The 25500-nt window shown below is 43.6% G+C and overlaps 5 protein-coding genes across 8 annotated transcripts; 3 read left to right on the plus strand and 2 right to left on the minus strand.

The window, feature by feature from the left end:
- The first annotated feature begins 6295 nt into the window (after nt 1-6295).
- LOC6612936 lies at nt 6296-7032 on the plus strand. Its single transcript, XM_002037392.2, has 4 exons — nt 6296-6355; nt 6415-6570; nt 6640-6807; nt 6862-7032. The coding sequence occupies exons 1-4, from the start codon at nt 6296-6298 to the stop codon at nt 7015-7017; spliced, it is 540 nt and encodes a 179-aa protein (XP_002037428.1). The 3' UTR covers nt 7018-7032.
- Nucleotides 7033-10196: 3164 nt separating this feature from the next.
- Nucleotides 10197-18016, plus strand: LOC6612937 (serine/threonine-protein phosphatase 2B catalytic subunit 1). 4 transcript variants are annotated; one of them, XM_032723296.1, is made up of 13 exons: nt 10197-10352; nt 10807-11132; nt 12383-12714; nt 12778-12889; nt 13096-13241; nt 13299-13516; nt 13576-13669; nt 13924-14049; nt 14135-14216; nt 14460-14537; nt 14761-14845; nt 14911-15008; nt 17259-18016. In XM_032723296.1, the coding sequence occupies exons 2-13, from the start codon at nt 10961-10963 to the stop codon at nt 17579-17581; spliced, it is 1866 nt and encodes a 621-aa protein (XP_032579187.1). In that variant the 5' UTR covers nt 10197-10352; nt 10807-10960; the 3' UTR covers nt 17582-18016. The 4 variants fall into 4 exon arrangements, with proteins under 4 accessions (XP_032579187.1, XP_002037429.1, XP_032579188.1 ...); XM_002037393.2 differs by lacking the exon at nt 10197-10352 and having other exon boundaries at nt 10374-11132; XM_032723297.1 differs by lacking the exons at nt 10197-10352; nt 14460-14537 and having other exon boundaries at nt 10374-11132.
- Nucleotides 15054-15805, minus strand: LOC6612938. The gene is given in 4 exon segments (XM_032723305.1): nt 15054-15246; nt 15304-15480; nt 15541-15690; nt 15746-15805. Coding segments are annotated over 4 exon segments (543 nt in total). The 3' UTR covers nt 15054-15090.
- A 2110-nt stretch (nt 18017-20126) lies between the features above and the next one.
- LOC6612939 (alkaline phosphatase 4) lies at nt 20127-23744 on the plus strand. The gene is made up of 4 exons (XM_002037395.2): nt 20127-20505; nt 21858-22099; nt 22167-23130; nt 23191-23744. Exons 1-4 carry the CDS (start codon nt 20349-20351, stop codon nt 23616-23618), a joined length of 1791 nt encoding a protein of 596 aa, XP_002037431.1. The 5' UTR covers nt 20127-20348; the 3' UTR covers nt 23619-23744.
- Nucleotides 23745-23812: 68 nt separating this feature from the next.
- LOC6612940 lies at nt 23813-25146 on the minus strand. The gene is made up of 3 exons (XM_002037396.2): nt 25038-25146; nt 24786-24950; nt 23813-24510 (listed from the first exon to the last, which is right to left on the minus strand). The coding sequence occupies exons 2-3, from the start codon at nt 24910-24912 to the stop codon at nt 23966-23968; spliced, it is 672 nt and encodes a 223-aa protein (XP_002037432.1). The 5' UTR covers nt 24913-24950; nt 25038-25146; the 3' UTR covers nt 23813-23965.
- Between the last annotated feature and the right edge of the window lie 354 nt (nt 25147-25500).

The raw sequence follows: 25500 nt of genomic DNA on the forward strand, positions 1-25500 counted from the left end.
AAATTTCACATTTTGTGTCAAAATTCTGCTGCCAGGAGTCGCAGGAGCAGCATCAGCAGCAATAACAGGACACATTCAATTGCGGCAACCGCAACACAGACACTCATTGAGCTGGGGTTTCCAAGGATATGCCTGCTCTCCATCACGGAATATTCTTACCCATTACTGAAATAGGGAACTTTAAAAATTTATTCGGTGCAAACCCAAAAATAGAGTTCTAAGCATGTCAGTAATCCAAGACGTTTGGCCTCCTGACTTATTTAATGTTCTTCTTAATTGTTGTATAAATATAAATACTATACAGAACTTTATGATACAATATATTCTAATATATATTCTCAGTAAAGTAAGCATTTCCGCTGTACTTAGCCCAGAAATGGGTAAGTTTGAATCGTAAGTCTCACTTAGGGAGTACCGACATATTTTGCATATATTGGGAAACAATAAATTTTGCAGTAAGAGCTCCATTGTGGGGGTGTCACTCGATTTGGGTGAATGTGGGCCCACGTCCGACAGAAGCTGACCTTCGACACGGCTGGGGAAAAGGAGGAAATCCAAAGACAAAGGACCCAAAATCGCCAGACTGTGACAGCTGCGGGGCTCGGATAACTTAAATGGGTTAAAAGGATATGTTCCTGGCTCGGGCTTCCCTCGTTCTTCCCACTCCCATTTCCCATTTCAATATAGAAAACAGAAAGGAAAAGCTTATTAAACGCATGAGTTGTCGAAATTGAATTTTCTCTGACCGAGAAGAGAACTATGTGAAATCAGAATTGAGCACCTCCCCTGCCACTGTCACCAATCGAGATACAGAGGGATTTGTGGGAATAACTTCAAATGTCGACTCGCAAAACAATTTACAATTATAATGATAATCAATTTTACTTTTCGCTTTCCTCCCGTTTGCAATGCAAATTGTTTCCTTCATCAGGCAAAAGTAATGCCCAAGTATTTTAATGCTCGAGCGCAGTAGAAAAGTAAAACAACATTAGTGACTTGGCAGCAAAAAACTTTATCCTCGACTAGCTTTCGCTTTTCTTCGGATGCAAGAGCAATTTTTTCATTAAAAAGCAGCAAACTTTCGGCACAAACAATTTTAATAAACATTCACAAAAATTTAATTATATGCATGGGCATTCTCAGATGATCGGCCAAAATAGAGCCATTCAGCGGGGCGCCCAAGTAAACATGGCCAGATGGAAAGTCGAAGATAACCCACACAGGAAAAGCCAAGAAACAGAGCCTTTAACCCGGCTGCTAAGCCGAAATTTAATATTGGAAGGCAATGAGCCAGCGCGCAATAAAAGCCAGGCCCCCAATGGGATTGGGTTTGGAATTGCGGAGTGCCAATGGCTGAGTGGGAGGCTTGGAGTGGGGGCTACGGACGGAACTTTAGGGGCCGTCGGCCCCGCATGTGCTGCATTCAAATTGGGATTTCTCCCCGATTTCTTGTCTATTTCAGGGCCTCTTTGGTAGCAGCCAATAAAGTATGGTGGTAGTGAAGATACTACCAATGCACTGGAATTTACACTTGGAAAAATGAAAGTTAGTCCAATGCGGTTTTTTATCAGTATTTCTTATCACCATATACCAGGCACTTACCTTCTTTAAGTAATATATGCTTTACTTCTCATATTATTATGTTGCACTATCTTCCTCTCAGTGTAGCACTAGCCCGTGAGTCGATCGACAGGAACCTGGGGGCTGCGGGATGGGCAAACGATGGAGTCGTTGGCGGTAAGCGTTCTGTTCAGTTCTGGGCTTTGTTACATAATAGGTGAAGTTTTATTGTCGAAAGCTATTAAACTTTTCCCATCAAAAGTGTACGATGTTGCCACACGGAAAAGGTGTAGAGCATTAAAGTTGTGCCAGTCGGGAAGGTGGAAAAGCGGTCCGAGAATCGGAGGAGCAGACCCTCGGGAGTTTGGGAAGTAGCTCTGATGGTAATGATGATTGTGCGGTCCATGATGGCAAGCAGTCCACACACTATTCAATTATAGTTAATTGATTATATATTTCTTCCCAAGCCTATCGAATTCTGAATGTCTATTTTAGTACATAACAACATAAGAAGTAAAAGGAAACATTAAACTTGAAAGTTCCATTGATTTGTATTAAATTTGCGGCCTCATCGGATGACAATAATATGTTGGCCACATTCTAACCCAAGGGACTGAAAAACAATTGACTCTCTGCGTTGTTGCCGATTGTTGGCACTCCACTCCATCTTCGATTTGTGTTCTTCCTGCCCTGCAGTCGGGGCACGCATTGCGCATAAAATAGCTGCCACAGAGGGATTTCGAGGGGGCTCACTGGGGCTTGTGGCCCCCAGAAGTTCCACTTCATTTGGGCCATTCGCTTCGTGTGCGGTTGATGTCTACATTTTCAGCATGTTGGTTAAGCACTCCGGCAAGTTGCTTGTTTTTCCGGTTTTCCGGTTCCACCGCTTCCGCCAATATTTTTTGCGCCCGCTGAAATTGAAAAAGTTTATGAGCAATTTTAAAAGTGAGTTTCCGACTTAACCGGACGGACGACCCGTCCGTCCGAGATGGGGTTAATTCGGATTTTGTGTCGAATGGTGCTAATGAATTGGCTCGTTTGCACTTGTGGTTGCACTCCTGACCTCCGACCCACGCCCACCAGCACTTGAAATGCAATTAATCAGTGCACGATGATGGCAAAAAGTTGTGGCCAAAACCGATAGAAGGGGCACACCGCAAAGAAACCTCAAAGCCGAAAACATTTGCGAGTATCGTACATATCGTTGGAAATTAGGGTGGATAACAGGCTATTAGAAGGCAGTTACTTTGTCTTAAGTAAATAAGTGAAATTTCCTTCAAGCAAAAGCTGAGAATTACCGGCAGTAATGTAGTTTTCTTTTTTTTTTTTGGATATAATTGATAGCGCAAAAAGATATTCCCTATTATCTATTATAATTACCCAATAAGATATTATACATTTTTGATTATCGATGTGGGTCGGCCTTAATTGCCCTCCAATGCCAGCTATTAAGGCTGGTGAGAGTTATGTGTCCTAATTGCAGCTTGTACATGTGTTGTGTTGCACCCTAATTCCCGTTGTAAACATGCACCCACACCAGTGTACTTTATGGCGCACATCCACGCACACGAGCGCACGTTCGGAGAGCAAGAAATAATGTTGATGCAATAACATGCAACTTTGACACCATCACAAGTGCAAAGGCCACCGAAAGGACTCTATACTCGTGCGTGTGCGTGTGTGTGTGGGTAGTGGTATGTGTGTGTGAGCGAGTTACATGCTCTTAACGTTGATTTGTGCATCGACCGTAGGATCTGAAGCCAGTTCAGAGGCACTTGCAAGTCCTGCTTACCCCACTTCAGTTCACAGGACTCCAATCCACTCCTCTCCATTCCACTTCGGCTTACTTCAGCTGAGCACGGCTAAGTTTCATTTGCAATTTTCATCTGCAGCTGTTGCAAAGTGCACGGCACACAAGCCCAAAACACAGAAATATCATTCCGGGAAACTGGGAAACTCGGAAAATGGAATTGGAAGAGCAAGCTCAATTCGTAATTGAAATGCCGAGTATCTCTCGCTTTTACCCAAAATTTGATACTTATGAGGGCTGACTGAATAAATTCATTTATAAATTACAACATTTCATCGTATCAATAATCATGCTTATTTGAAAAGGTTTAGAGAAAACCTTTAAAAAATATATAGAAAAGGTAATATATATAATGTTTGCAAGACATACCACAGCTGTCGGTTGCCTTTCCGACCGATTTTTCCATCTTCCTGCCCGGAAAATGCAATTAGATTTAATAAATAAATATGATTTGCCGACTAGGAGAAGACGCGAGACTTGCCACAGTAAAACCCGAGAGGTATGGCCATTAAAATTGTCAGAGCCAAGAAGTGGAAACGGAATTATTACAACGGGCTATTAAATTATTTTTAATTGGCCGCCCGCAAGCAAAGCTCAGCGGAAATTGAATCAAATGTTGAGAGCCACTCTCACTCACTACCAAGGTCAGAGTTCGTAATTACTCGATATATTTTCGCCTGTCTACGTCTTTTATGGGACATTAGCTACAGGAACCCGGGGTCAAAGGGATGCCGGTCTGGGGGGTCGAACGAAACCACAACCTGCAACTCCGTATTCCAGATGCCCAGCCAGTTGAACTGAGCGATCGGGCTAGTAATTATGACAACCGCAGTCATCGCAGGCATTCAGGGGACCAACAATGAAGCGGTCCTAATGGGTAATTAATTGGTGTGTTGACAGTTCAAAAACCACAAGAATTCCCCACGCAGGGGCTATTGGGTGCAGACACATTTATTTGAGCATTGACGTCTTCTGTGTAACTCAATTAGAGCTGAGCTCCCTTGGATCCACCAATTCAAAAAGGAGTTATTTTCAAAAATTGGATAACCTTTTTAAAAATATGTAATCGCTGACAACGTGTCAAATGACCCATGAGCGAGTGCACTAAAACTAATATATTAATCTTGCAAGGTTCCAAGTCATGAACTTATTTTATCGTCTGCAGTTCCATCCCATAAATCATAATCAACGGAACTTTGGCACCTGAAAAAAGTGCTGAAACAGTGCGCGTGGGAATGAGAAGCAATAAAAATGATATTGCCTGTCGGGAAAAGCCAAGGACGAGCAGTGAAATCAATTAAATGCATTTTCCGAAGTCTCATCTCATTCTCTTCCGCTTCCGCCCAACCACTCCTCTTGTCATTTCGTCTATTTTCTGGCTTTGCTCGTTTACCTAAGCTTTAAGTTGTTATAATTTATGGCGTCTATAATTGCAGCAATTTGTGCGATGCGCCAGGTAGGCACAACCCCACTCACCACTTCCAATGCCACCCACCTGGACATGCTCGTATTTGAGATGGAACTTATGTACAACGTGCTACACATGACCCCACAGCCATGCTGGGATGCACTGAAAAAAAGTGTGGAAAGGATCATAAACATATAGATATCGTTCATGAGTGTTGATTAGCGAATAAATCCCATAAATTGTAAATGGTTCATATAAGAAATGTAAATGGTTCTAAAAGTATACTGTAATTTGCAATTTCCAACCTTTAACTCATTTGAAAATAAGTTCGCAGTGTGGAAATTGCTTTTCTTCATCCATTTTTTGTCGTCTCCGTTGCAGGCAAAATGTCAGCATCGTTAAGGACCTGATGCCCTACCATCTCTCCCTCTCTCTCTCTCTCGCTGTGGCCCCTACCCGTCTCTTTCTTTCTGCGGTCCGGGCTGCTGCTTGATTGCACTTTTAATTAACTTTTTTGCGAGCTTCCCAGCTTGGGATCCTTGGGATCCTTCGGATCCCGCTCCGGTTTCAGCTGCTGCCAATTGTCGGCACTTTGTGCTTTATACTTTCGCCTCGTCATTAACAAAAAGCAAACAAGTCATGCACGGGGCCCATAAATAATGGCAATCTCGCCCGCCCACCGCCCATCGAAAAATTATTTGTAGACAGTTTAAGCCATATCCCGCTACCTCGGCTTTCGGGATTCGGCTTGCAAAGCCATAATTCCGCCCGCCGGCCAATATGTTAATTCAATTCACCGCATTGTAATCAGCGGCAGCGAAACTGCGAGTGCCGCAAATGTTTACGGATTCCCTCAGCTCACCGGATTTCCACATATTTTCCCCGGCAGGTGAGTATTGGCAGTGCAGGCACGCGTAATGTTATGATTGGAAAATGAAAATCATTTACGTGAGCAACCAATTGGCAGCTCATATAAAGCAAATCTAGCGGCAGTTGCATTACCCACACCAATTCGGGCAATCGATCGGTTTGCCTGCTTATCATGTGGGCAAATTAATGCGCCCCACGTGATGAGCATGGCGATAGATTCCACATCGTAGCTATTGACCCGGGGCGGAAAAGTGGTCAAAACGGCTGCCAAAACGAGGTAATCGAGGATTGATGGAAGGGTGTCCGATATATAAGGATAACCGCAATTTTATTGTGCATCCGTTAGCCCATTTTGATAACATAACCTTTTGATAACATAAAAGGTAAACAATTACTATTTCTCGATAATATTGGATCAATATATCAAACAGATAATAAGGATAATTATTAATAATTTAAAAACATTTAACTCGTGCTCCTAAAAGTCGTAATTATTGCTTTACGATCTGATAAGCGATTTAATGCAATCGGTTATTAGGCCAAATAAGGCAAATCACTCTAATGAATTTATAATCATTCAATATTTCGACTGTAATTTTGACTTCCGCACAAAAAGTCAGTACTGAGTTGTTAGCCAAAAATGGAAGATGAGCGCCAAGGGAATTAACCTGATGTTGACCATTTCGATGCTTTATTCAATCATGGAAGTGCGTAAAATTTCAAAATAAATTTTAACAATAACATTACATCTTAACATTTATTCAAGATAAATTCTCGTTTTGAATTTACCAACTTAAACTGCACTTCTTTTGACCTGAGAGTTGGGGAATTCGAGTACTGCTACTTAAAGTCGATAAATCGGAGCTACAAATATTTTTCCGGAAAGTATAAATTACATCAAATTCCGCTGCCGAACATGAAGGTAATTCAATTAGTAAACAGGCTGATTGGATTTCATGATAATGAATAATGATAATTCAATTGCTTACAGGTAAATTTCGTAATGTGGAAACGACTCAACGGATACAGGCCTTTTCTCTACAACATAACAGTAGATGCATGCAAATTCATTGAGAGTCCGAAATCTAACCCGGTCATGAAATATATACTCGAATCATTTTCCGCGTATTCCAATATGAACCACTCGTGTCCCTACTCGGTAAGTGAAGTGAAATTATTATATATGAAATTATTAATTTTTAACCATGCTTAGAGTGACTTAATTCTGGAAAGGCTGCCCATTGGCTTTCTGAATCACCGAGTAACTGAAATTCTTCCCATTCCCGAAGGCAATTACCTGTTTGAGTTTCACTTCATTCACCGAAAATCTATTTTTGCAACCACTCGAGTCTATTTTGCTATTTCATAAAAGTGTCAAATGTGTACAGAATTATAACTTATCGAGTGTTTTAAGTGAAAGCTGATAACTTGAACAAATGGCCGAGCTTATTTGTTATTGTGTTGGTTTTGTAGTTGATCTTTTATCAAAATTGCAAAAATAAGAGTTGAAGTCATTGCGAGTCTAGTGTAGCATTCAGCTTAAATTGTTGCTACTGTTATCAATAACATAATATGCCAGTGTAAGTAAATTCCCTTGGTTACTTTCAATTAACAAGATTTTTATGGACCTGCATTAACCCTCAATAAAGTTAAACACAAAATTGGCCCCAAACAAAGAGGCTAAGACCGCGGCTGGGGGAGAATTGTATAAATGAAAACTAAATATTTACTTTGGGCCCTTGTTATTGCTGCCAACTGACAGCAGGAAAACAAAGAAAATTGAGAAAAGGTTTTCCCGGCGCTTATCTATGAGCGCTGAGCGCCCAAATAAGTAAGTCAATAAATCAATTCAATAAAATTTCTGCTGCCTTTTTATATCTGAAGTTTTTGGCTCCGGTTCTTTTTTGGCAAATCCCAAGCAAACAAATGTGAGCGCAAAAAACTTACGGCCTGGCAAATGTTTGGCACTCAGCAGGGAAAACAATGACGTGGGGCAGAGGGTTCTAAGGAAAGGGTCAAAGGTTAAGAGGGAACGAAGGCTTGGACCAGAAAGATACATAAGCACTGATAGCTGAAAAGTTTATCAATTTGTAAAACGACAGCCGCAGACATAAGGAGTTTTTCCCGGAAAAGTGTGGGCGCAGTTTTCCCGAGCAGAGCCGTTCGTTTTGAAGAAAAGAAAAGAGCTTTTCGTCGGGGTTTCTGAATCTGCTGAGCTTTCCTCACGGACATTTGCCCCAATTTATTTGCTTGGAAATCAATGCAAATAATTAATTTAAATGAAGTGCTGGCCCGGAGGAAGTGTTTGCTTTGCTGCTTCCTTCTGCCAGCCACCGAATAGCCCACAAATGGGCCATCATTCACACATAACCCCATGCCTGTGGTCACATAACTCAAATGAATTGTTTATACAGCGCCAGAAGCTAAACAAAAAACAGCAACAATTGCGATTGCCGAAAAAGTTAAAACAATGAATGAAATGTTTGCGTTGCGTGTCAATATTATCTTTTTATTTCACTGCCGTTTTGTTTATGCGCAAAAAGAGAGGAAGCGCCGTTCGGCTTTCTGCGTGCGAGCATAAAAAACATTGTTTTAAAAATACTCGGCTAGTGCGCGGCGATTGCTATTTTGGCACTTCTATTTTGGCCATGTCCAACGCAGAAAATGTATATCAGCCCGAAGACTAAGTGACATGCCGACATGACGAAACGGGTGTTCAAAGTGTCAGGCGCGAAATCTGTTGAAATGCGAACAACTTGACTCAACTTGACTGGCAAATAATTCAGCAAATCCCCATCGTTTGCTCTAGCCGTGGCGATCGGCTAGTCTCTAGTTTAGATAATCTTGAGGTGAATCAATTGCGGGTGTCGGCCACTTAATCTCGGCCAGCTGACCGCAGTTGCCTCGCCTCCTAATTGCGCCTAAAATGCGCTGCCAACGGCATTTTGGGGCTATTTTAATAGCCGCAGATCGGAAACACACGGTTTTGGTGTAAAGGTGGTGTATATATTTTATACCCGAATTGATATTTAATTTGCAACCAACTATTACGCGCTCTGCGTTTAAATAAACCATAAACTTAAATACCAATTTAAATGCAATCACAAACGTGAAATCTGAAACATATTAGTGATTGAAAATAAATAGTGACACCTATTGAGCTCTTCTATTCCTCGGCGGCACTTTCTAAAGTTAAATACCCCGTATTGCCATTGGATACCCCCAGAAGGATGGGGGGCTGGACTGGGCTGAGCTGTCAGCGCTTTTGCCAAAATTTCGCGATGGGAATGCAATGCTCTCATCGGTCCGCCCACCGCACCCCTCCACGCCCCTTTTTAAAACACTTACAGCCCCCTCGAATCCAATCCCACCCACTGGTTAGCACCGGAAAGTATTTCTTTCTAGTCTGCGGCGGTCGTGTGACTCGCTTTTGTCTCTCTGGGACTTGCGAATTCGCGGGGGCGTCCAAGTAAAATCGTCTCCGCTCTTTGCCAAATCGAAAATCCAAGTGCCATCGATGCGCATTTGGCTGGCAGCGGGTGCATTGGCATTGCAATGGATTCCGATTCGGAGATTCCGATTCCGAGCGACCGAAATCGGGCGACCCATCCTTCCCAGCATATATTATGGAACTGGCTGTCGAGCGATATAGCGCTTCCCCAGCCAAATCGTACATATCAATTGACCATCGCGACAAACAACATTGACGGGGCAAAACACACATATTGTTTGTGACTGTGTTTTTTATGTGGCCATCCCACAGATAGTTGCTCAAATATTGCCACGCTTCGCATAAAAGTTGCATGAAATCGGTTTCACCAGCGAAGCATTCAAATGAAAAGCAGAACCTCGAATGCGCTACCACAAAAATCAACTTACTATACTATTGCAAGTACTTAAAAAAAAGCTGTATTTATTTAATATTTAATTTAGATACAAATTTTTGATTGCTTATTTTTTTTAATATTTTATTTGATTCAAATATAAATTTTATTCGAACCGAAACACCCCCTTTTAATTGTAGATCGCATATACTTTTGCACGAGGCGCGCACAAAGTCAAGACTATAATTATAGCGACACCCACCTATTGGCGCCCGATTTCTGGCAAACACACACAATCGCACACACACACACGGACGCACGACGCACGCACACACAATCAATATCACGGTCAAGTTGAAAATCATTGAGAGCGGATGTGGACATGGAATGGGGCATGGAGGTGGAAATGGGCATGGGGATGGGGTGGACATATCACAGATGTGTAAATGTCTGTGAAGGTCGAGCAGTCAGTCGCCCGCCCAGTCGACGATCGCAGAAGGGCAGTGATACGAAGATGAGACCAGAGTGCGTGTGTGACATTAACCCAATAAAATAAACAAATAGATGGAACCCTACGAGAGCGGGGTGTATCTTATTTATATTTTCAATTTCGGCGGAGAGTGGGAGTCAAGGGCGTGAGATCGGCCGATCTCAGCCGATCTTCTTCGGGCTTTCAAATTGGGTCTTCTGAATGCCAAACGATGCCAGCGAATTTCGCTCAGTTTCGAGGAAAATCGCGTCGCGCCAACTTGGGAAATGCGTTGCGTCGTGTCCCGTAGAAATCATCGCGACTAAGGCCCCGAGAATCCCCAAAGGATTAGCCCGAAAATAATAACAATAATCGCAAGCGGCAAACGGCAAACGGCGAACTGCAAACAAAGTGTGACCAAAGTGATATATGTGTGGCCTGTCTGGCCGTCGATTCGCAAATCCATTGCTATTTTCGTAGTCGCTCGCTTTGTGGGCAATTAGCACAAAGTGACGAGCAATTTTCCGTCTCAATTAAGTGCTGCTTACCCTTTGCCAAAAGCATCCGTTAAACAATGTGATGACTTAATGAAAAGTTAATACGTCTCTGAATAATTGCAGCAAATTGAAATATTAATTGTTCACCATTTGTTTCGTGTGCGCCGCGGGCCAAAGTTGTCTCTATCTCGCTATATTGGCATTGCCTGGCTAAAAATACAAGAAAGTCCACAGCTATACAAATTATAACAACAAGTTTTATTTATTGCCTAAATATATTTGTGTGTTTTGTGTGCTGCTGTGTTGGTGTCTCGTCGTCCATAAAGACGCTAGGCAAAGGCGTATAATTATCTAAATTCCTGTGTTAGTAACACTTTCAGCACCAGCAACAGTCAAGCCATTAAAAAATATATATCGAGCTAAGGCATCGCGAAAATCAGCACCAACAGAACGCAGAAAAATTAATAAAAAAATAAATAAAAATTTAACAAAAAGCAGGGGCCGAATAAATAATCAAGCATCATGTCGGCGGCCTCCACGCGAAGTTCGGTGACGAGGAAATCATCGCTATCAAAAAGTTCTAGTTCAGACAAATCGGCAAAGTCCTCGTCGAATTCCTCGAAATCCCCGACAGCCGCCAGTGGAAACAAACAGAAAATGCAGTACACAAAAACCAGGGAGCGCATGGTCGATGGTAAACATCTCTACTCTCTATGGGCACTACGGAGCCCAATCAAGCATTATCCCAAGCACGATTCCCTCCTGCGATTGTATCTTTAATGACATGCGATCATGCTTCAATGGCATTCCGATGTGCTGACCGCCGTCATTAATGTCAAAACTGAGGGTTTCACAAATTATTCCCTTTGAACATTTCGGTCAGCGGAGGCAAGCGTTTCGAAAAGTGTGTTTTGAGAATTGGGAAGTCATGCTTGTAATTTTCAAAACAATAGCATGGCTGCACCTTCTCGAGGAGCAGTACATCTATCGTTAAGTTTTCGTGTTTAAAAACCAATAAATGGGCATTTCAAATGGAAATAAACATAGAAAAGAAAACATTTTGCAGCTCATGTAAATTTAGCTTATTTCAAAAAAAGATCTTGATGGAAGTTTTGATTTATTTTACAGACCATACTAAATGCGTTATGGCCAACATTTATATATAAATAATTTATATATATTATATAAAATTATATAAATTTATATATATATAATTTATATATAATAACCCATATATTCCGATGCAACTGCCAGAAAAGTGCTTTAATTAATCAATTATTCGGCATCGTAACTTTAAACCCTTAAATGAAAAAGCGGTGCTCGCTTTTGTTCTTTGGTTTATTGGGTCCATAAAAATTAATTTAATTATCTTCGAGCACCCATAACAAGCAAGAACTGCAGCACATTGGCATTTTATTGGCCATTGCGTCAAAATTCGAGACATTTACCCAAATTATGACAATTAAAAATGGCGTTCGCTCTGGCGTTTCGATGTGTGAGTGTGCGATTACGTTTGTTTGTTTTGTGTGTGCCAATCAATTTTCGACTTTTATATTCACTCAGTCAAATTTTGTAATTAGCGTACAAATCTCATGTGGCTGCATCTGGCGGAATTTCGGTTTTCTTTATAGCCGGGCCAAGAAAAGCGGCCAAACCAAATGAATATTGGCGCTAAGTTGCAGCACCTCGTTAACCCACATCGCCGTCGGACAGCAATGTTTATTATAATTCTATCAATGCAGGCCTACACCGATAAAATTCAGGGCAACTGTAACAATTCTGGGAACACCATTTTCATAGAGATGTGCCATTCACGTCATATTAGATATAAGATGCAAGATATAATTAACAATTGAATCAGGCGCCTGTTCTAGAAATGGGTGATAACAATCACGGGATGCTCTTTACTTAATAATTTGATTAATTTCTTGTTTACTCCCCCAGATGTTCCACTGCCGCCCACCCACAAGCTGACCATGTCGGAGGTATACGACGATCCGAAGACCGGAAAGCCCAACTTCGACGCCCTGCGCCAGCACTTTCTGCTGGAGGGGCGGATCGAGGAGGCGGTGGCCCTGAGGATCATCACCGAAGGAGCCGCCCTGCTGCGCGAGGAGAAGAACATGATCGACGTGGAGGCACCCATTACCGTGTGCGGGGACATCCACGGGCAGTTCTTCGATCTCGTAAAGCTCTTCGAGGTGGGCGGTCCACCGGCCACCACCAGGTACCTTTTCCTAGGCGACTACGTGGACAGGGGATACTTCAGTATTGAGGTGGGTCAACAGAGCAACATATATTTTTCGAAGCTATTCGCTGAGTTTTCCATCTAATTTCAGTGCGTTCTCTACCTGTGGTCCCTGAAAATAACCTACCCCACCACACTTTCCCTGCTGCGAGGAAATCACGAGTGCAGGCACCTCACAGAGTACTTCACCTTCAAACAGGAATGTAAGTTGGACTTGATGCCAGATCTGGCCAGTTATGAGAAAGTTGATTAGTTTCCTGTTGACTTACATAAGCTACAAAATGAGCAAACCTGGCTGCTTCAGCCACTTTACGATTGTTGTTGCAGGAACTTAATGCGCTTTTAAGTGCGAGTATGAATGCAATAAATCTCCTTGCTTCGCTAATTCATTGATATTACTCTGTTGAAGGCATCATCAAGTATTCGGAAAGTATTTACGACGCCTGCATGGAGGCGTTCGACTGCCTGCCCCTCGCCGCCCTCCTGAACCAGCAGTTCCTCTGTATTCACGGCGGTCTGTCGCCCGAGATTTTCACACTCGACGACATCAAGACGGTAATAAAGCAGCGCTGAAATGTTTACAATATAATGCATCTGTGCGGATTTTCCCAGCTGAATCGCTTCAGGGAACCGCCGGCCTACGGGCCCATGTGCGACCTGCTCTGGTCGGATCCTCTGGAGGACTTCGGCAACGAGAAGACCAACGAGTTCTTCTCGCACAACTCGGTGCGCGGGTGCTCCTACTTCTTCAGCTACTCGGCCTGCTGTGAGTTCCTGCAGAAGAACAACCTGCTGTCGATAGTCAGGGCCCACGAGGCCCAGGATGCGGGGTAGGATCGGAAGTACCAAGTAATATCGACGATCATGTATCGAACTCCCTCCGCTTCAGGTATCGCATGTATCGGAAGAACCAGGTTACGGGCTTCCCCTCGCTGATCACCATTTTCTCCGCCCCCAATTATCTGGATGTTTACAACAACAAGGTATGAGATAGTTCCACCTCCCTCCCTCTGCTCGCCCTATCTCTTTCTGGGTTGTTTATTTATCTTGCTGTTGTTGTTCCCGCCTTTGCTATTTTTAAATAACGAAATCTTTTTTGGCTGCATTGCGAGCTGGTGCGAGTTCAAATCGCGCTGCGTTCGTAATACCCACTCTTCCCTCTCTTTCTCCGGCACTCGCCCCGTCTCTTTCTCCGCTCGCGCTGATTTTGTCAACCATCGAACCCATTTGACAAAAGGCAGCTGTGCTCAAGTACGAGAACAACGTGATGAACATCCGCCAGTTCAACTGCTCGCCTCATCCCTACTGGCTGCCCAACTTCATGGACGTCTTCACTTGGTCGCTGCCCTTCGTGGGCGAAAAGGTAGGTTCCACCCAGTTTATAGGTGATTTGAAATCAAGCTATCCATGATAATTGTACCTATTCAAATTTACCATGCCATCCAAAGGTAACCGAGATGCTGGTCAACATCCTGAACATTTGCTCAGACGATGAGCTGGTGGCAGGACCCGATGACGAGCTCGAGGAAGGTAAGTTTGGGGATCCGCAGAGCGTCGCTGTCCGTACTAGACTGTGTGTAAATGTCGCAGTGCTTTGGATGTTGTGGGCCAATACGGATACACGTGAATTACAAACTAATCTTCTATTAAAAATATTTTCCGAAACCAAATACCGAAATACGACAACTGCAATCTACTACCAACACCCATAATAATTTCTGTACCAACACCACCAACTTTCCACTCAAAACACGTCCAAAACACGACCAAAAGAGCTCCGCAAGAAAATTGTGCTCGTGCCGGCGAACGCGAGCAATAATAACAATAACAATAATACGCCCAGTAAGCCAGGTAAGCCAGGTATTAAGCGCAGGCCCAAAGTGAAGCCAAACAGTACCGCCAATGCAAATGCCACTGCCACTCCCACTGCCAAACATAAAAATGCCTGAGCCGAAAAAAAACCGCCTGAGCGAAGATAGAAAAGCTTAGTTATTGCCTTGCGCCCTGCTTTATTACCATTACACTTACCCCGTGACCCCGCGAGATTCCGTCTAATCGAGCCCTCAATTCGCAGCTTCCATGTCGGCGCTGCGCAAAGAGATAATTCGGAATAAGATTCGGGCCATTGGCAAGATGTCGCGCGTCTTCTCCATCCTCAGGTGCATAATGCCCCCGATAATCCCCTGGATTCAGCTAAATAATTCAATATTCCCACTTCCCGCAGGGAGGAATCCGAGAGCGTGCTCCAGCTGAAGGGTCTGACGCCCACGGGCGCGCTGCCAGTGGGCGCCTTGTCCGGCGGAAGGGATTCCCTCAAGGAGGGTAAGTCAAAATACAGGATCAAATTGAAGTAATGTGTGTGTTGAATTGCAACTTGTTGATTTTTCGTATGCCTATAAATTAATCAGGATATAGTTCCGTACACCTTGATCACAGCCCTCCTTATGTCGTAGGCCATCCAGTTCGTTTCGTATAGGTAATCCCCTTCAGGAACGGGAAGGACCTTTGTCACCTGTTGATTAACGAAGTGTATGGGTAGTTTTTCGATCAGGAGATCGTGCTGTATAGGAAACCAGAAACATAAGCACAGATCGGGTTTAATTAAGGATATACGCACATCATAGGGACAGTTGTGATTCATGTTGGTGAAGGGCCTAAAGAAATCATAAAGGTAACTGGCTGTCGGGTTCGACTTCGTGTTGTTCAGGAACCTGCAAGCATCCACTGTCATATTAACCATGAAAGGTCTGTAGCCATTATATCCATTAAATCGCTTGAGGATCACTCCGTTGATCTGAGAACAGTGATTGTGGAAGCGAAAACGTTGTTAACCGAATTATTGAAATACCTTCACTTTTGTAATTGGCGTTTGAAATAATTTTGCTTTGATCGACACATACTTGTAGCTTCGATTAACCGACTTTATGTAGCAATACTCAAAGTCGGAAAACTTTGTATCCAATGAATTGCAAATGATATTGGTGAACTCGAATTTCGATGATATCTGAGGAAGATTCTGAATTGATTCGTATTGTACCTAATGTTTAAATAACTCTTACCTCGACTACTGAAATTGAAAGAGCCAAAAGAACCACAAAACCACATTAATTTATACCCATCTTTCGATGGGGTTTGCAGAACCCCATTAATATTCTATTGAATAAGCAACATAAATCAAATTCCAAAACAATTAATAGCTCCACCAAGCCAGAAAATCACAATGAACCCATATAATGAGTTTGGTATAGTTTTTTTTATTAAAAATAGTTTTTAGTGTCTATCATTTACACATGCCAACAAAGTTTACCAGTTTGGTGATAGCTAACCGATCAGGAGAGGGTGCCATATATTTTCACCACGGCTCGGTCGATGTCGTAGGCAATCCAGTGGGTTTCCAGTTGGTAGTCTCCTTCGGGAAAGGGCAAGACCTTTGTTGCTTGATGGTTCACAAAGCCAACTTCCAGTTTCTCCAAAATCAAATCGTGCTAGAATCGGTCAATTCGAGTAAGCCAACCCAAAGTGCTAAGACGTACTCACATCGAAGGGACACGTGTGGTTCATGTTGGAGTACGATTTCAGGAATTCAAAGAAGTACAAGGCTGCCGGATGTGACTTTGTATTCTTCAGGAACCTGCAGGCATCCACAGTGATATTGAACATGAATGGCTTATAGCCGTTGTAGCGCTTGAAAAGAATGGCTCGGACCTAATCAAATCGGGGATCAAACACAATATTCGTGGCCAATGTTATTATCTTGCGTACCTTCACCTTCATAATCGGCGTTTTGAATAGTTTGACTTTAAGCGACAGATACTTATAGCTCCGGTTGAATGATTTCAGATGGCAATATTCAAAGTCGTCAAAGGACTTATCCAACGACTTGCATTCGACGTTGGTGAATTCAAACTTGGCGGATATCTGAAAGTGTGGATTAACATTTAAAAATGTGTATATTTGTGTCTTCAAATAATAACCTTTACTGCAGAATAGAGAAGAGTCAATAGCAATATGAAGCCGATGCGCTTAGAACACATCTTTCTAAATTGACTAACCAACGTAAACAGATGCGATTGAAGCTAAAGGGCAGACTGGTCAAAAGCCATTACAATTCGATTTGTAGCGAGTTTAAATCTAGATGTTTGCTGAAATATTGTTTAATTATTTGCCTATCACGGACAATTAACCAATGCTGATCGCAGACTAGCCTTCGTTTCTATACTAGATTCGTGTGTCACTAGCAGAAGGAATATAAAGAATATAAATTCTTTATCAGGATCCGTCTCTCCGTCCGTAAGAACGTTTACGTCCATTCTGGCGCCTAAAAAACGAACAAATATATCTCGCCCGCACCTTACAGTATTAAAATTATTCTTTCCCCAATTTCTACCGATATTTCTTAAATATGGTCGCGGTATTCGACTATAGCGTTCTCTCTTGTCTTCAATTAATAACTAAGTAATAAACCCCCCATGTTAAGTTGAATTGAAACTTTTTGCCAAGACACTGCAACACCGATTATTATTATTTTAATTGAGCTGTTTTCCATCACCTCCCGACTCTATGAACCCTCAGCTCTGCAAGGACTGACCGCATCCTCGCACATCCACTCCTTTGCGGAGGCCAAGGGCCTGGATGCGGTCAACGAACGGATGCCGCCGCGTCGTCCTCTTTTGATGAGTGCCAGCAGCAGCAGCATCACCACGGTCACAAGGAGCAGCAGCAGCAGCAGCAGCAACAACAACAACAACAACAGCAGCAGCACCACGACGACAAAGGACATCAGCAACACCAGCAGTAATGACACCGCAACCGTAACCAAAACGAGCAGGACGACTGTGAAATCGGCCACCACCAGTAATGTGCGGGCAGGATTCACCGCCAAAAAGTTCTCATAGGGGGTGAAGCACTTGCTGCTCAACACTGATTTCTATCATTTTCGTTTCGACCTTCTGTTACCCATTTAAGTTTACACCTTGTTAGGGTAAGGTCAGACGCGGCCATAAATTAACGCAAATGGTTGCCACCATTTAACTTTCGTCACAAAGTTCTGATAACTTCGCATATGAGATAGATAAACATGAAACTAGGACACTAGCTTGCGCCAATTTATTTCAGTGTCTGACCTTAGCTGTAGCTAAAATTTTATACAACAACTTTCTCTAATGCTAGTCATAAACCAACAAATTGCAGTCTGCGATTGCTCAGCTTTCGATTGCAGGTGCATACTTATAGAATCTCTCCGCAAAAACTCCCGGGCGATATTAGAAAAATTTATACGTGACATGAAAAACAGTTTAATAAAAGGTGGCTACAAATAGCTAAACAAATGAGTGCATGATATTTATTTTATCTACGTAGTTTTTGAGAAGGGAAAAATATAAAATAACTTAAAAACTTGAACACATTTTAAAGCAGAGACTATGTTTTACCTTGGCTTTAACGGATAAGTATGGGTTAGATGTAAAAATTGCTATTCCGCTCTGTACCAAGCTATGTACTTTAGGTGCACTTCAACTTCACATCGCTTGAGCTCTCTAGTCAAGCGTAAAAATCAGCACGATGTAATAATAATTAACTAAATGCAAACAGAGGGGAATGAACGGGAATGGAAGTTTCCCCATTCCCCATATTCTATTCCAATTTATCTGTTTGGCCATAAAGATAGCCCGGCGGAGCAGATTAAGATTTACAACGCTATGTATGTCGACAATCTATCATCACCATCCCCAATGCTTTTCTATTACCACGTTTATGGTGTACGATTTCACGATTACTGTAAAGCGTTAAATCCACTGTTTATACGACACATCCAAGCAACACTATTTTATTTGGTCTTAGCTAATAGGAATGCTTGATGGTGAGACAAATGTACTTCTTGATTGATTAACATTGATTAAATGTAAGATGTATTGTAAGATGTTATGCCAAACCAGACTATCAGATACCTCTCTTACGCACCACACTCATTCATATGCAGTCAACAGTAAAACACTCAATTCCAATTCAAGCAATTAAAGTTTAGCTAATTTATATTTCTTATGCGGGCGATTGGCTTCCCAAGTTATACAGCCGATTTGAATACAAAGTTATCTTTCATATTTTTGAGAATAGTGAAAAGTGCATCGTATGAACACAGTTTAACACAGTATCTTGGTAGCCCACTATGACATTAACTGTCAAGATTAATATTGACTTTGATCTCACCCCTGTCTTTTGTAAGCACTAGTAAGTATCGCATAAAAATGGTCACGTGCTTTTTTGAAAAACATTACGGCGATCTTGAGAGGTTAAGTACACAAACTTTTAAAGGGACTGTCTTTACTCACAAAAAAAAAGTGTCGTATGAAAACAAATGTTTCTGAAGAAGACAAAGAAAACATTTAACAAAGAGTGAAGATGAACAGTGATATGCATTACGGTTTAAGAACGTCCAATATGGTACCTATATATTTTTATAGTTATTTTTGTCTGGAAAATCGAATGCGTCACTAGACTCAAACGTGAATAGCAAACGCATAGAAACTAGAACGTTAGACCATGACAATAGACCGCACTTCAAGCCGCTCTCCATTGTATTCCTCAGATCCAGTAATATAATAAGCCCAGCATATAAAAATAACCGAATAAGTGGCATTGAGGTCCCCCTCCGAATGGGCGATAAACCCTCCTCGGAATGGCAGCCAAAAGTCAGACAAGTGCAAATAGCAAATATCGCGCATACGCAATGTGTGCCGCTGAGGGTACCCCTTGATAGTCCTTATCTGTTCCGAAGACAAACAGCGGCCTCTGCAGACATCGGCCGAGATGAAGATAAAGATATAGATAAAGATAATGCCGACCAGCAGCCGCTTCACGTGCAAGATCCGCCGTAAATCAGCCCATCGACACGGGATCCGGCGGAGAATTCCGCGCCAGAATCCCGGGCAAACAAATGATCGCGCGGAATGTGCTTATGGTGCGCGGGCCCTTAGTTCGTAAAAGCTTTGCACGTTTTTATGGATTAATCTCGGCGGAGCCGTAATTTTAATTGAGACAAACGTTTTGCAATTGCATGCAGCTTAATAGCTTCGTTTTGGGCTACGGACTGCGGGATATCCTGTAGTTGGATATCATTGCCATTAGTAGATACTTAATACCCATAGTAATGGGTATGACACTATTACACATAGGTAACTATTTTATGGATGCACGGTAGGAAACATATATATTATTGCTGGTTAACTACGAATACACGTGTTTCAGTTTTTTTTTACGTATAGAACGTGTCTAAAAGCCGAAAAATGTTGTAAGCTGGATATGGCCCACGAGTACCTGGTATAATTCCCGAAGCGCCACACGAAGCGATCCACACGCACACATGTGTGAGTGCGCGGACTTCGGGTCGAGTCGATCGTCTGGGTGGACAGTTAGTTCGCATATAACGGCGCTTGCTTGCCGACTTCGGTGTTAGTCGCAAGTTGAGAACCACTCGGCGCAGAATTAGAATTCCAGGCAGAGCCGAGAAGAATCGTTGCGATCCGTTCCACTCCGCACTTCGAATCAATTTCGATGGCCCGCTGAAGAATCTGCGCCTCAAGCTAAGCTGTGATACGAATCCGCATTTGAAGAGAAGTCGCAATAGTAGTCGCCCCCAATTGCTCGCGTGTTGTGCACATTAGAGAAATGCATTCCCTGGTGATACTCGGACTTCTGCTGGGTGACCTGGTGGCCATCAGCTGGGCAGGAGTCACCACCCAGCCACCGCAGCAGATTCGCACCCTGAGTGCCGGAGGAGACATAGGACCGCAGTTCGACGTGGGGAAGCCCAAGGAACCCGAAGGTGAGACCCACATCCCGATCCCCACTGCAGCGCAGTTGCAAACGTGCGAAATGTGAGCTGGAGCACTACTGCGCTCAGAACGTGAAATAATTTAAATTACTTGAACTTGAATGGTTGTCCAGTTCAATTATGCAACGAGTGCTTAACTTGGGTCTATCAAGGTTGCAAATCTTAGGCACTAAATAGTCACTTGCGTTTACTTTCCAAACTGAGAGCTCATTGCTGGGAAATCAGCCACAAAGCAGAGTGTTCTACGTAATCCAGTGAAACAGAAAGGCATTACGAATGGTGGTGACCTATTACAAAATAGGCGCTTAACTGTAACAGTTCGAATTGCCAACAAAGTAGAGTTTAAAATTTTGTAGTCACCTAATTGCTTAGTTTCGCTATGAGTGCAGTTAAAAATCTTTTTTGGCTTTCGAAAAACCACACGAGTAAATCAGCTAAGCAGCTGACCAAAACTGATTAAACATATACTTTTGATTTCATTGACAAGCCCAAATTAACAGTCGGCGAATAAAGCCTAACTGTAACCTGTCTCAGTGCCGAGGTCGTAGGCGGTGGGTGGTGGGTGGAATACCCCGCCCCTTCCACAAGCTACCTCAACTGAATATTAATTACGATTATCATCACCGCAAGTAAAGCAGTAAATGGACGTCGCCCCAAATCGCGAAATACAAATGTTATAAAGCCAAAAAGTAATTTTTAATCTCTGAAAATCCATTTTAAGCTGAGATATAGATATACCCGCTACTCGAGTAGTAATTTTGTATCTAATAGAAGACCATTTCAATATTCCATCACTATTAAAAAGTCTTATAAAGATTGCCACCTAGACTTTATAACTATTTTACTACCGAAAGTCTGAGGAATACTGTCGCTGCTACTAAAACAATTAAATGATCGTGTCATATAAATTTAGACGGGCTAATAAAATAAAGATTAGAACAGGGAAAATGTAAATTCGAGTAATTTCAACGTAAATAATGATAAGCGCATATAAATCAGCCGAGAAAATCGAGTTCAGAAATTCTGGCTTACATTAAACAATGCAAAATAATATATATCGAGCAGGGCTTAAAGCGCATAAATCAAGAAAAGTCGTTTTCCACTCGAAGGGGATCCACCTGCCACCGAATTGTGGAAAGCCTAGGCATTTTCTGCGACGTACGTCGCGAAAATAAATCCCATTAACTAGTCGAGTACTTAAAATACGATCCGGAACATGTTCAAGTGCCAACTGGATCTCACTGGAGATGGGCAATTAATACGTGACATGGCACTTGACTTACCCAGCGATTTCCGATCCGATTTAGTTTCAATATGTTTTCGATCTGTGAATCCGATTTCAGATGCGGAATTCTGGCACAAAGTGGGCCTCAGGCAGCTGGAGAAGACCATTAAACACGCGCAGCGGCTGAAGGAGGACTCCTACCAGAAAAAGGCCCGGAACATCATCATCTTCATTGGAGACGGCATGGGAATATCCACGATCAGTGCTGGGCGCATCTACAAGGGGCAGTACCTGAAGCACGGTTACGGCGAGGAGGAAACCCTCATCTTCGACGATTTCCCAAACACTGGAATGGCCAAAGTAAGTTGATATCGGGGAGCTAGTTTAAATAGGAACATCAAATTAATGTTGATACAATCCTTTACAGACCTACAACGTGGACAAACAGGTTCCGGACTCGGCGGGCACTGCCACTGCGATCTTCTCGGGTTCGAAAACCCATTATGGAGCCATTGGAATGGACGCTACCCGCTCCAAGAAGAACGGCCAGCAAGGCAGGGTCCAGAGCGTCATGGAGTGGGCCCAGAAGGAGGGCAAGCGCACCGGCGTGGTCACCACAACCAGGATCACACACGCCACGCCCGCCGCCACCTACGCCCACATCTACGACCGCGACTGGGAGTGCGACACGGAAGTGCCCGCGGAATCGGTGGGCTATCATGTCGATATTGCCCGTCAGTTGGTGGAGAATGCTCCGGGAAATCGGTTCAATGTGATCCTGGGCGGAGGAATGTCGCCCATGGGCATCCTGAATGCCTCCGAGGTGAAGACTACTATTTTCGAAGGACCCACGGAAACAATTTGCAGCCGAGGTGATAACAGAAACCTTCCTGCCGAGTGGTTGGCTCATCACGCCAACGACACAGTTCCTCCAGCATTGGTACACAACCGTAGGGATCTGCTCAATGTGAATGTCAAGAAGGTGGACCACTTGATGGGCCTGTTCCGAAACAATCACATTACCTACTCCATAGCCAGGGAGGCAGGAGAACCTTCCCTGCAGGAGATGACGGAGACGGCGTTGGGAATCTTGGAAAGGGGCGATGAGTCCAACGGCTATGTGCTCCTGGTGGAAGGAGGTCGCATTGACCAGGGTCACCACATGAACTACGCCCGCGCTGCTCTGCACGAGCTCTACGAATTCGATTTGGCAATCCAAGCGGCCGTGAACAACACGGATCCCGACGAAACGTTGATCCTGGTAACGGCAGACCATTCCCACGCGGTCACCTTTAATGGTTACGCGCTCCGTGGAGCTGATATCCTGGGGACAGCCAATTCGCACGAGAAAAACGATCCCATGTTCTATGAGACCATCTCGTATGCTAATGGTAAGCTAGACCTTTGCATTATCATACTTATCTGGTAAAACGATCTTTGAATGTTTTCAGGTCCTGGCTATTGGGACCACTTGGCTAATGACTCCAGACCTCAGAACAGCTCCAACATGTGGATGCCCCTGAAGCATTTTACCGCTGAGGAGCGGGCTGCTCCCACTTATCGCCACTTGGCGACGGTTCCCAGAAAGGACGAAACCCACGGCGGCGAGGACGTGGCTGTCTTTGCATATGGACCTGGTTCCAGTTTGATTCGTGGAGTCTTCGAGCAGAACTACTTGGCCTATGTGATGAGCTACGCGGGCTGTCTGGGTCCCGCCAAGGACTTCGATGACTCTTGCGAGGATCACAAGGATGGCCAAAAGGAGAGGCCGCTGGACAAGCCCAATCCAAAGAGAAGTGGCGCCTCTGTTGTGGGAGCCTCCTTGATCCCCATTTTGACTGCTGCCACTGCGGCTATTTTGCGCGGTCACGGGCTGTAATTAATGTTGTTTAATTATATTAATTGTTATTAAAGATTATAGACGTACGGATGGCTTCGTTGAATGAGAGTGAGCGAGATGGAGGAGTGATCGTTGCAACTGAACAAATAGATACACTAAAAAATATGCAATGTTTTTTATTTTCGTCATGGTAAACTTGAATAGAAAATCCCGGCCATAAAAACTTCCATGGATTGATTCATTTAAGTTAGTTTACTATCGCTAGCAATGACACTTTTGCTTAAGTTTTGAGTGCATCCCCATCGATCGCTCAATCGTTTATACAAAACCCATAAGGGGCCTCAAAGAAAAGTCAACAAATCAGGACAAAAGGATCTGCCAGGATCCTAGGCCGCCTTGGCAGGAACGGTGGCCTTTGAGGTCGCTTTCGGCGACTCTGGTTCCGCATCCAGCTTCTGGACGCGATGTAGATCGATGCACTGTCGGAATTGGGCCACCTCCTCCATGCACTTCAAGGTCTCCCCGGGATGCGCGCGGTAGCAGGCAAGCAGCTGGGATTTCAGGTCCTGGCAGGGAGGCACTTTGTGCGACGACGCGGTGCTGACGAATCGCTTGTGCACATTGTCTACAGCATTGGCGTACTCCTTCTCCAGGATGGTGTTGGTCTTCTTGAGGTTCTCCTCCAGCTTCGCCATGCGCTCCTTCCACAACTCGTCGTTCTTGATCAGCTCCTGGTTCATCTGGCGCTGCACATCGGCCGCGCTGATGGTGTGTCCTCCTCCCTGGACGTAAATGGGTACTGCAGCGGGATAGGAGGATACTTTCGGAGCAGGAGGAGCAGCTGGCGAGGATGCGGCTGGCTTGGCGGCAGACTTCGACGTTGGCTTGGGCACTGGTTTCGATTCCTTCGCAGCGGCTGCGTGCTCACGAGCTGAAGTGGACAGATATAAATCAATAGTTTAATGAAAAACACATACAAATAGGAATGGAAATTAGCTAATAGAGCCAAAGCTACACCCTCTGAAGTGCGGTTTTTTGTGAACAAGATATAGGAAACTCTATCCACAATTTGCAGCTGTGCTTGTTAACGAGTTTCCACTGTGTTTGGCGTAAACATTTGCCCGTTTTGACAATTGTTGCATAACACCGGGCAGAGTGAAATGGGCATTTCCGGATACTACTCCACAATGCCGTTGGATTCCTTACCCTGCTGGGATATTCCCGCCTTCAGTCGCTTGACCACATCGTCGGATATATCAATAACGCCGGCAGGAGTTGGGTTTTCCATCGAAACGGAGCGGGGCTCGCGGGATTGAGACTGTCGGGCTCCCATCTTTGAAGTTCCTCTAGCTGCTGATCGTGGCGCAAAACCTGGAATATCGGCGATTGGTTAATGGGTTCCAAGTCTTCGCAAGCTCAGGCAACACTCCGATCTGTTTATTTCGGCGCTTTTATTACCCTTTTCGGTGAAAAACTACAGGGCCAACCCAACAAAAATAAGACGTGCTCAGAGTGACCTTAAAGCGCAAGCACGAAAATGCGCAAAACAGCTGACCGCTAGAGTAGCCAGACTGTTCGACCAGGACAGGTTGTTTTTACTTGGTGGCGTTGCCAGATTATCGAATATTCAAATCCTGCACTTAAGAAACCTTTAAAAAAAGTTGAATTTAGTACGACAATTTACCCCAACACCTGGTTGACAAGACAATAAGCAAATCCGATGAGTCGTGTTATTATTGTTTAAGCTTTTTAATGCCTCGTTCGAAATTGTTATTGTGAATGGTGTGGCTTATTAGTAGCTGCTTTTATTCTGTTCACACATACATATTCCATGTTCGGTTTAATTCGAAATACTTGCTAATTACATAAATGTGGCCTTATCGTGCACTTATCGATACATCCGTCGAATTCCGATCCAACG

Source organism: Drosophila sechellia, chromosome 3R (assembly GCF_004382195.2).
Source record: "Drosophila sechellia strain sech25 chromosome 3R, ASM438219v1, whole genome shotgun sequence".
NCBI lineage: Eukaryota > Metazoa > Arthropoda > Insecta > Diptera > Drosophilidae > Drosophila > Drosophila sechellia.

Excerpts from the sequence above, each read along its gene's own strand:
- LOC6612936 (XM_002037392.2), top strand. The coding sequence starts at position 6,296 with ATGAGCGCCAAGGGAATTAACCTGATGTTGACCATTTCGATGCTTTAT. Across the intron at positions 6,571-6,639 it reads TTCCGCTGCCGAACATGAAG|GTAAATTTCGTAATGTGGAA; the intron begins GTAATTCAATTA and ends AATTGCTTACAG. Across the intron at positions 6,808-6,861 it reads ACCACTCGTGTCCCTACTCG|AGTGACTTAATTCTGGAAAG; the intron begins GTAAGTGAAGTG and ends AACCATGCTTAG.
- LOC6612939 (XM_002037395.2), top strand. The coding sequence starts at position 20,349 with ATGCATTCCCTGGTGATACTCGGACTTCTGCTGGGTGACCTGGTGGCC. Across the intron at positions 20,506-21,857 it reads GAAGCCCAAGGAACCCGAAG|ATGCGGAATTCTGGCACAAA; the intron begins GTGAGACCCACA and ends ATCCGATTTCAG. Across the intron at positions 22,100-22,166 it reads CAAACACTGGAATGGCCAAA|ACCTACAACGTGGACAAACA; the intron begins GTAAGTTGATAT and ends AATCCTTTACAG.
- LOC6612940 (XM_002037396.2), bottom strand. The coding sequence starts at position 24,912 with ATGGGAGCCCGACAGTCTCAATCCCGCGAGCCCCGCTCCGTTTCGATG. Across the intron at positions 24,511-24,785 it reads GGCGGGAATATCCCAGCAGG|CTCGTGAGCACGCAGCCGCT; the intron begins GTAAGGAATCCA and ends TGTCCACTTCAG.
- LOC6612937 (XM_032723296.1), top strand. The coding sequence starts at position 10,961 with ATGTCGGCGGCCTCCACGCGAAGTTCGGTGACGAGGAAATCATCGCTA. Across the intron at positions 14,217-14,459 it reads CGATGACGAGCTCGAGGAAG|AGCTCCGCAAGAAAATTGTG; the intron begins GTAAGTTTGGGG and ends CACGACCAAAAG. Across the intron at positions 15,009-17,258 it reads AAGGGATTCCCTCAAGGAGG|CTCTGCAAGGACTGACCGCA; the intron begins GTAAGTCAAAAT and ends ATGAACCCTCAG.